Source organism: Hibiscus syriacus, unplaced genomic scaffold (assembly GCF_006381635.1).
Source record: "Hibiscus syriacus cultivar Baekdansim isolate YM2019G1 unplaced genomic scaffold, ASM638163v2 tig00110450_pilon, whole genome shotgun sequence".
NCBI lineage: Eukaryota > Viridiplantae > Streptophyta > Magnoliopsida > Malvales > Malvaceae > Hibiscus > Hibiscus syriacus.
Window position 1 is genome coordinate 10,194,327 of NW_024062743.1, and position 11,291 is coordinate 10,205,617.

The window sequence follows — 11,291 nt, forward strand, 5'->3', positions numbered from 1 at the left end:
CTTAGATCGCTGGTGAGACCATCGAGTTTTGTTTCCGCTGCGCCGTGGGGTACGCCGACGGTCCCAACATCTATCACTTGTTGTCCTTCTCTGTCACAGTCGTCGTCGGCCATCTAAGGCCACGACAAGGTTGGTCATGTCACTACCGACCCATGGGCAAGGCCGGCTCTGACTAGGCCCTGGGACAAAATAAAAGAAATGGACCCCTGATTTAGAAAAAAAAATATATAAAAAATATAGTTTAAAATTGATATTTTTTTATAAAAACAAACAAATAGTAATTAATTATCATCTAAAAATGTCAAAAAAATATTAAAGTACACAAAAAAATTATTAAAAACATTATCTTCGAGCATTTTTTTATACAAAATCATTGATGATAGTGTCAACATCTATATTTTCAGACATGTTATTTTCAATACAAAACATAGGTAGCTCATTCAATCTTTCTTGTGACATTGCTGACCTCAAGTAAATTTTCAACAATTTCAGCTTAGAAAAACTTATTTCCATAGATGCTACCGTCTCCGGCATTATTAATAGGATTTGATAAGCAATTGAAACATTAGAATAACAATATGCAACATTAACAAACTCAAGAATTTCAAGCGCTGACATGAACACATTTGGCAAAGTCAATTACAACACTTTTATTTCAGAAAAAAAAATCAACTGCATCAACATTCAACAAATTATTATGAAAAAAATAATCTTTAAATTATTACAACATTCTCTTTATTTATTATCATCCAGTGACTTCAACCTTATAGAATCAGTTAAAAATATAAAATATTTTCAAAAATCTTTAACTAACGTTTTCGTTTTTAAATTTAAAAAGGTAAAATTTAAAAATGGTTAATAAAAATTGAAAAAATGAAAAGTTATAAAAAATTTCCAAAAAAATTATAATCAAATCAAATTCTGCAAAGGAATGAACAGTTATGATAAATTTCCAAAAAAAAGGAATGAACAGTTATTCGTACAATAACTAATGTTTTTGTTTTTAAATTAAAAAAAGGTAAAATTTAAAAATGGTTAATAAAAATTGAAAAAAAAATGAACAGGTATAATAAATTCTAAACAGATATAGGAATTGAAAAATAATTAATGTCTATTGGATTTCCAAAAAAAAATTAACGTTTGTTGCACTTAATTAAAGAAAAAAATTAATAAATTTGTAGACCCCTACCTAACCGGTGAAACCATTCTCTATGCATTAAAAAATAAAACTTTTATGGGCTCTGGGCAGGCGCCCCTTCTGCCCCGACCCAGGGCAGACCCTGCCCATGGGTACCGCTTTCGATGCACCCTTGACGTCGGCAACCCCTATTTCAATTTTAACATAATCAAGAAGTTAAACTAAACCACTGTCGGGTCTCGAATGAATCATAAATAATTTTTTTAATCGTCTTTAACTATTATTTAGTGATATGAAATATCATAATCGGGGATTTATTTGGTCGTTGAAAATTTTACAGAGGAAGTCGAGCCGATAATCGAGTTACTGCCTCCGCCACTGTTACCTTCGAACTACGAATCGAATCGTGTAGCTCGCATTCGATCGTGAGTTGTAATTGACGAGTTTATTCCGTTAATGTTGTAATTGATTGATTTAGAATAAGTTATTTATTTAAATTCTTTGTTGTAGGAATTGATTCAGACCGACCTCTTGCTCAAGCTGATTGTGGGAGAAGTGATTATCGTCGTTAATTTTGTCGAGGTGTGTTTCTGTTCAGTACTAAACATAAAGTTGTGCATAGCTGGTTGTTGACATGAAATATTAAATTATAAACTTGACTGCTATGTGATACTGGTTGAATTTAATGTCATTTGAATTTTCCACGTTTTTTTATAAAACGCGGCTTTGCTTAACATGATTGCTCGATCAATAACTTCTTTCATACGTGAAAGGCGTTCATGTAATATGCTTAGCCTTCTGGTGAACTGCTTCACAACTGTGCAAGTGGGTCAAGGTTGACTCCTCACAATAGCGATCAAAAAATGAAACTATTTTATTTTTATATATAAAGATATGTGTCATTATCTAATTAATTGATAAAATTATTTAAAATACATCATTAAATTACTGACTATGAAAGAGAGGTGATATGAAAATTTAAAAAGTAATTTAAAAATGTCACATAATCACATTCATTAATTTTTTAATGACAGAGGAGTAAAGTAAAAACAAAATGTGAAATTATGTATAAATTTTAAAAAAATATTTTAAGTAACAAAAACAGGAACAAAATAAAAAAATTGATGCATAAACATATAAATTACTCTCGATTTTAATTATTTTATCCAAAGGTGATGTAAAGATATGAGAAGACGAAAATATTTATAATAAAATCAATAGCCTTTCTAAAAAAGTGTTTTTTATAATTAAAATAATATTGAATTAATTTAAATTTTAGTTTATAAGATATGTTAATTTAAATTTTAATCGTGTTTCTCCGAGATGCTATTTCTGGAATTTTCCAATAATAAAAAATTGAAAAAATAGTGCGACGCCTGAGAGATTCGAACTCTCGCGGGGAAACCCCATGTACTTAGCAGGCACACGCCTTAACCACTCGGCCAAAGCGTCGTTTGCTTTGACATTTAACGTATATATTTTATAATATATAATAAAAACAACAACTTGGATTTAATAAAGCAACGCTTGTACATTTGCTTCTTTTTCATATTTGTGAATACATATACAACATTATCAACTCCCATCACGTGTAAATATTTAAAGAAGTACGTTTGAATTTATGTTTTCATGTGTTGCAATAATGACAATAATAAAAGAAATTTTAATTTTAAAAATATGTGAAGATATCAAATATAATATATAGGTGTTTGTAATTAAAGTTAAATAAAAATATATTTATTACTTTAAAAATGATAAAAACCGGTCCAAAGTATATACTATACGCTATATGATACTATAAAATGTCATATATACTATAGCATACACAACATAATATATAGCAAATTAATTACTAAATTATAAGATCAAAGTTGTACACAAACCAAACTATCTCACAAATTAAAGGTATGTTATTCTTAGATGTCATAAGTTCAAACACCAACAACTGTGGGGTATTTGAACGTTCATTATTAAATAATTGAAAGTCTCTAAGATAGATACTACCACTTGTAAATCACCCTAGATTAATAAAAAAAAAAATCAAAGTTGTATATCAAAAAATATTTTTACTTGCATTGAAATAGTGTAGGTTGAGAGGAACTCAATGACCTCCCAAAATTGAAAAAATTATAATTTAGACTTCCAATTTTTTTTTAAAAAAAAAGTTAATTTACTCCATTCTTTTTTTAAATGTAAATTAAACCCTTTAAAATTTTTGAAAAAATTAATTTAAATTTCTAAATCTTTTTAAAGTTTTAAGTTGACATCCTCAAACTATATTATCAAGTTCCGCCATTGAGTGTAGGGATTAGCACAAATCAAACGACATGAGTAATTACAGGGATAATTGTTATCCCTAGAGGTCTTGGGTTCAAACACCAACAACTAATGGTTGAGAGTCTTTAGAACATATATTATCAATTGTAATCACCTTAGATTAATAAAAAAATAGTATAAAGATGAAAGTTATTCACTTTATTTAATAATTATATTATTTATAATCCTATAGTAAAGAGACTTCCTGAGTATTTTTATCTTTTAAATGGTAATTATATTATTTATAATTAAATATGACAAATATTAGCAGCATAACCCCCTTTGAAAATGGTAACCTGAATTTGAAAATCTTCTGTAACACTAATTGTTTGTTACCTTTATAATCACTCAAAACTCATGTCTCTATACTTGATTACTCGATATGCTTTAGAGTTTAGGTGGAAAAAGGACTACTTTTCCAATACTATAAATGTATGCGTGGGTTGATAATATTCCTGGAAAAATCATTTCCTTTCGCTTTCAATTTTTTCTCCTCCTCTTCTAATTTGGAGTTTTGTGTCAGGTGAATTCCCTATCAGAGTTCCTTCCACACGCTTAATTCTATGATTTCCAACCTTTTCAATATTTTATTAAACTATAATAAAATTAAGGTCCCTAAATATTCCAGATTTAAGAATATCGAAAATTAATAGTGTTTGAGCGTTTATTGTCAAATGAGTTGAGAGTCTTTCGAACAAATATTATCACTTTAGGTTAATAAAAAATATTATAATAAAGTTTTTTAAGTAATGTGTTTTTGACACATTTAGTTCCTTAATTATAGTTTGATTATTTATAGTTATTTCTCATTTAATATTGTATTTTCAGTTCTGAAGTTGAATTTAACCTAGTACAAAGAATTTTTTTTAAAAAAATTGACCTAACGTTTTTCAATGTAATAATAGTAAAAGTGGTTGATTAAAAAGATATTAAAAAATCAAAAGAGGATTAAGGAGGTTGAGAGAAGATTTGTGGTAGGGACATCGTAGAGACAAGGATCAGAACAGCTTAAATGTCAGTGCCCAAAAGCAGACTTTTGGGCGATCCTATAAACAAAGGGTACATTGAACCCACCACCAGCATGGGGATATCCCCTTTGCTTCTTCCCCTCAATTTCCGTTTTCTTTTTTTATTGGTCGAATGAATATTGAGGGTTGTTAATAAACCATGATTTCAAGCGTTGAAATTTCAGCCTAACAATTAACAAACCCCTCCGAGTATTAAATCATGAATTATTGTTATTATTTGAGATCTCGAGTTCAAACACAATGAATATCAAGATGTGAACATTCAATGTCAGATGATTGAAAATTATCTTTAAACATACATTGCTTTGTACTTATCACATACATAAATTTTATAGCGAAGACTTATTAGAAGAGTCAAAAAGGGCTCGATAAATATGAACTTGAAGACTAATTACATCTTCTTTTCTTCAAGTTGAAGGGTTTGATTTTAAACATTTTTTTCCAAGCAACATTTAATTTCTTTTTGAAAGAAGTACAGGTTGTTCACTTTAAATTTTGTACATTACGAATGGTACTAAAGTAATTAGTTCCATACATATGTGACATTGGTGCAATTAGCTTACATTGGTGGGTGATCTCATGTAATTAGAACAACAATAATTTAGCTTGAGAAATAGATTACACACCCTTTCTCCCTAAAACATTATGAAGGGCACGAAAGTTTTAACTTTCTTCTTCTTCTTCTATTTAATTTTGTCCTTTGTTTCGGTTAGTTATATCGTACCACAACATAATATACGGTTAAAGAAAGGCACTACCGAAAATATTATTATATTTTTAACATTTCCGGTAAAGCACTACCTAAAACATTATTTGTTTTACCAAAAATGTTAATTTCGTTAGGTAATTTCAGGTAAAAAAATAATATTTTAGGTAGCATCAAATATTAACATTTCTGATAGAAAAAATAATGTTTAGATAGCGCCCAATATTAACATTCCGATAGAACAAATATTATTTTATGTAGGGTTTTGTCGAAAATATTAAAAAAATAATAATATTTTCAGTAGCTTCTTTTCTTTAGCCGGTATATTAGGCTGCCGCACCTAATACTTCCCCTTTGTTTTTAATATCTAGATTAGAATAAATGTTAGGTACTGTCGAATTTAAGATTGGTGATTGTGTGAGTCATCCATTGAATCATTTCTTTTTCTCTTCTATTTCATTTTTAAATTTTCAAAAAAAAAAGTTAAATTAATTTTTTTAAATGAAAATATTAACTAAAAACATTAAATTTTAACGATTTTGAACTGTCGTAGTCTATATGCATTTCATACTAACATAGTTTATTTTATATGAGATATCAATAAAGGATTAAAATTATAAAACATTCAAAAATTAAGAAATTCCATAATATATATATGGATTGACACGTGAAATCACATGTCAACAGAATTAAAAATTTAACATTCTAGTCAATATTTTACATAAAAAGTCAATTTTTTTGAAAGGTTAATGATCGAATTTAGTTTAAAAATAGATAAAAGTTAAAATGAAAAGATATATATATTTGAGATTAAATTCATCATTATAGCAATAGGGAGTGATACAATTATGTTTCTTGATCAAATATTTATGGTTAGAAATTTTTTTTATAGTATATTTTTTAAACAGTATAGTGCAGATTTATAAAATGGCACGTATTTTTTAAGTTATATTTAAAAATTAAATATTTTTAAATATTCAGTTAGAAAATAAACATCTTCAAAATATTATTCGTTCAAAAAAAAGGAGAAAAAGTATAAATATAGTATTTTCATAAAGGTAATTCACTTTCAAACCTTTAATATTCATAGAAAAATAAAAAGAGTAAAAAGGGCAAAGTGTAATGTTTCATTTTTCTTCACTTTTTAGGAGAACCTTTAACAAGATAATTTTTTTTACACAAAGTTTAGGTCGATTGGGGGAACCGATTTATATATGATTTTATAGATTGTCCACTAAAAATAATGATAGTGAGATTCGAAGAGTAATTATTGACTTCAATTTTATTTCAGATATTTTATTATTACAAATGCAACGCACTTGCAATTTATCAATATATTAAAATAAATTTTAAATTACAAAATTAATTTTTTTAGAAAACAAATAAATGAAAATTTGAAAGTACTAAGAAGGTGGTGACAAAGGGGATTGAGTGTAAACACTGGAACCTCAAAAGAAAGTCGGTGGAAGACTTGGGGGTCTTGGGCTGTCATGAAAACGTGTCACTCCTAACTCGTTAATGCTTCCCTTTCTTTTCAAATTTGCAAGGTTTTTCTATTTCATTTCTTTCTCGTTCTTTTTGGACTTTCTGCGTTTTGATGAACGAAAAATCCACATGGAGCTCCCCTCTATTGCGTCAAGGCTTATTTATAAAGACTTCGTAGAATTTCATCACTCAATTATTGCAACAATTTCTCTCTTTTAAACTCGTATATTCTAAAAAAATTAATATATTTTTATTATTTTAATAAATTCCAAATATAATTTTATTTTTTATTAAACAAAGGTGATTAAAAGTCAGTATACGTTCTAAATAATATCAATAATTTGATAATAAAAGCTCAATCATCCTACTGTAGTCGTTGATATTCGAACCTATAATATCTAAAGAAATAATAATGATTCTTTTAACCATTAAGATAAACCGATTCATATAATTTTAATTCTATTTAGAGAAAATAACAAACATTTATAAATTTTTGGGCTTTATCCATAAATACAATAACAATAATAATAAAAAGAAATGGAAATCACTAGCTTGACAAACATTTGTTCAAATAAAAACATTATGATTTAATTTCCTCATATAATTTTTATATCACCATTCATCATCCATACGTCTTCATCGTATTTATCCTTTTTTTATACCTTAAAATTTTGGTTAAAGAAGACTCTCTCAATCTAAGGTCATGACATATTTAAAATCCAATTAGAATTTATATAAAAATTTATAAATTATCCATAAAATATTTATGAATAAGGTTATAACATTGTCATTATTCTTTAATTATATTTAAAAAATAAAAATAATCCCATTTCTTTTGTTTTCAAACTATAAATAACCCCACTTCTTTCACACATCGGTGTTCCTTTCATTACACAAACACAAACACAAACACAAACAAAGAGCTCCTTCCTCTGTTTTCCAATCCTCGTCTTCTTTCTCTCATCCGAACTTTCATCTTCACTCTTCCCATCAACGATGTCGGTGAAAGAGTGCGGCCACCACGGTGAACACCGCCGAAAAATCTTCCGGCGAATCATCGCCGGCATCCTAATCTTCCTCATGATCGTCCTCATAACAATTCTGCTCATCTGGGCAATCCTTCGTCCCAACAAGCCCAGGTTCATCCTCCAAGACACCACCGTCTACGCTTTCAACGCCTCCACCCCCAACCTCCTCACCTCCAATTTCCAGCTCACTCTGTCTTCTCGAAACCCCAACGACAGGATCGGCATTTACTACGACCGCCTCTACGTTTACGCCACTTACAACAACCAACAAATTACCCTCCGAACCTCCATCCCTCCGACGTACCAGGGTCACAAAGAGATCAACGTTTGGTCCCCTTTCATCAACGGAAACTCCGTTCCCATCGCCCCGGAATTCTCCGCCAGCTTGGGAATGCAACAGGCTACCGGGTCGGTTTTCTTGATGATCAAGATTGACGGACGGGTGAGATGGAAAGTTGGAAGTTTCATCTCCGGGAGATATCATCTTTACGTTCGGTGTCCGGCTTATATCACCTTCGGGAGCACAAGCACCGGCGTTATGGTCGGAGAAAACGCTATCAAGTATCAGTTTGTGACTAGGTGCAGTGTTAGCGTCTGAGAATGAGGGTGGCCGAGGAAGAAGAAGGAAACGCCGTTAAGTACATCGTTTGATTACATCCATATTAAATCTCTTTCCCTGGCTTTTTTATTTGACGCCGTTTATATTTTAATTTTCTTTTGCTATATATATATAGGTGCAGGACATTGTACATTTTGCTATGGATTAAATGGATAAATATATTGATGTGAGAAGAAAAAAAGATAGCAAAATTTACAATTAAATAAGAAATAATTTTCAATGAATAGTGGATGATTTTTCTTTAATTTTCAAAGTTCTGTTTCCTTGGTGTTTACTCTTCATTTCGTTTCTTTTTAGTTGTTTTTAAAATTTTTGGATCTCTAAATTTCGATTTCTTAAAAGAAGGGGTACTTTCATCCTTGATTACGATGCAAGTTCTATTCAACAATATATCTTCCTTTATAGATTTAGCTCATTCATGTTTATAGGCATGCTTAATGGTTATTTAACTATGCATTACTTTAAAGAATAATTATTATTTTATTTCATTGCAAAAAGACTTTAAGAGTTTATTTTAGGTAAACTTCCCCATCAAAATCAAGTCTACGATTGGAAGTAGTCATAAATTAAGGTAGTAGGATCTATTTAAACGAGTGGAAGTAGTCATAAATTAAGGTAGTAGGATCTATTTAAACGAGTGAACTAAATTTCGTATTTGGTATTTATCATACATCTTATATTAAGAAATCAATACATCAGTAAGATTCAAATTACTTTAATAGTTAAAAGAATGATTGTTTTTTTCTAGAGCTCACGAGTTAAAATATCAACAACCATAATAGAGTGATTAAATATTTATTATTAAATAATTAAAAACATATATAAATTTATAATCACCTTAGCTTATTTATAATAGATAAATAGAACTAATTAAATAAGAGGGAAAGGTTGAATTATGGGTGTTGACAAAAATGTTGAGGCAATGAGGGGACGGGTTCGGCATTTGTCACATGGAAATGTAGGGGTGGTCCTTTTCAAGCTCTCTACCAAATAATAATAAATTTATGATGCCATGTTACAAAGGGACTTCCTCAAACGTCTACCCTCAAGTTCAAGGCCTCAACATCTTCACACCCCCATTTTTATTTTGTTTGTGTTAATCTGTCTAAATGACTAAATCACAAGCTTTTATAACAATTCTTTTGAAAGTGCTGGAAAAATTGTTTTTAATATTTATTATATTTAAAAGTAATGATACGGTACATACTATATATATGATAACATGATACGTTTCACATTAACAATTAACATTGACAGTTAATTAATCAATAATTTTCATCGAATTGAAAGATGTTTTATTTTAAAAATAAAATGGCAGGGTAAAAATATAAAAAAATAAAATAAAAATCAAAGTGGATATTTATTAAATATTAGAATAAATTTTACTACTATAACTCAATTTTTTTACAATAGTTCAAAAGCTTCGGATATAATCAAACCAATGTTTGTCGAACATAAAATTGTAAAATTTATGGGATTTTTAAAAATTATTATAACCTCAATTTTAGAATTTAGATAGCTCGAATTTTATTCTTAAAAAGAAAATGAAAAAAAAAGAGATTCAATTTCTTATGGATTTTTATGGAAATGTATTATGAATGGATTGAAATAAAGAAACATGCCATTTACCACTCATTGTTACGACGGAGTCACGAGAGATCAAATTTTGAGTTCAATTACATCTTAAGTTTTTATAAGTTTTAAATTATATAAATTAAATTTTGATATTTAAACTTTTTTAGGTTAAATTAATTCTCAAATTTGTATAAATTTTAAAATTAAGTAATAAAATTTATATTCAATCTTTTACTTTAAATATATTTTATGTTCTGAATTTATTACCGTAGTGGTTAAAAAGAGAATTATTTTCTTTAGAAATTTTAGATTTGAGCAGTTAGATTTATAAGAGGTATATGAGTTGTCAACTACTAAAAATGACCTGAAAAAAATATTATTTAAGTTGCCATTATTAACCAAAAGGAGATGATCGCACTGGAGGGAGGTGTTTCTATTTTGCATGTTTGTTGGGTGATGCTCATTTGTATGGGTAGTTAGGCATGTGAGCATTTTAATTTAAAATTAAGGAATAATTAATGTCAATCACAATCCACATGGAGTTCATGTTCATTTAATGTCATCTTTGCATAGTTGGCATCTCATTGTATTTGGGCCATCCCACCTAGTGATACGCCTAGGGGAGCGTGTAGTCCTAGGGGAACGGGTGGGTAAGGCAGTTGTCCCTACAAATCTAAAATCATCATATATTTTATATATTTTTTTTATGTATTTTTTATTAAAAATTTGTTTTCGTCCTCTAAAATTTTATAAGTTCAAGTTCACCTTATGAAATTTTATAACTTCAAGTTCACCTCCCTAACTTAAAATCATGTGTTCATCCTGAATTCCCACTCCTGTCTTCCATTTAAAGTTAAACGCTAAAATTATATTAAAGTGTTGATCGTTTTGCATACATAAATTTTGTTTTGATACAATTTATACTTATGAAAAATTTAATTTTGATCAACCATACACATTAAAAGTTAACGAGACCTTGTTCAATAGTAAGATTGGGATCATGACATCCTTAATGAAAATATGATTATACTTGTATTTGTAACTTAAAAAAATAAACATATAAAAGTAAAATAAATAATATTTCAGTTTATAAAATATAATTATTTATATATTCAATATATAAATTTAAAAACTAGATGAAAATAAGAATTTTATCAATACAAATTAACAAATTAAAATTTAGTACATTACACATTGAATCAAAATCGTTGTTTAATTTTGAAAATTTTACTTTGAATTTATTCACGTTCTAATGAAAATTGTGTGTTTTATTAAATTTATTTGTTATAGGGCTTAATTCATAAATTAGCCCTCCAATATATATATATATATATATATATATATATATATATATATATATATATATATATATATATATATATATATATATATATAT

At 28.3% G+C, this 11,291-nt stretch overlaps 1 protein-coding gene and 1 non-coding gene across 2 annotated transcripts; one reads left to right on the forward strand and one right to left on the reverse strand.

Moving 5' to 3' along the window:
- Positions 1–2,508: 2,508 nt before the first annotated feature.
- TRNAS-GCU lies at positions 2,509–2,590 on the reverse strand. The gene has a single exon. It is a non-coding gene; the product is annotated as a tRNA-Ser (tRNA).
- Positions 2,591–7,559: 4,969 nt separating this feature from the next.
- LOC120126064 (NDR1/HIN1-like protein 1) lies at positions 7,560–8,464 on the forward strand. The gene has a single exon (XM_039144363.1). The coding sequence runs from the start codon at positions 7,670–7,672 to the stop codon at positions 8,297–8,299; it is 630 nt and encodes a 209-aa protein (XP_039000294.1). The 5' UTR covers positions 7,560–7,669; the 3' UTR covers positions 8,300–8,464.
- Positions 8,465–11,291: the final 2,827 nt, after the last annotated feature.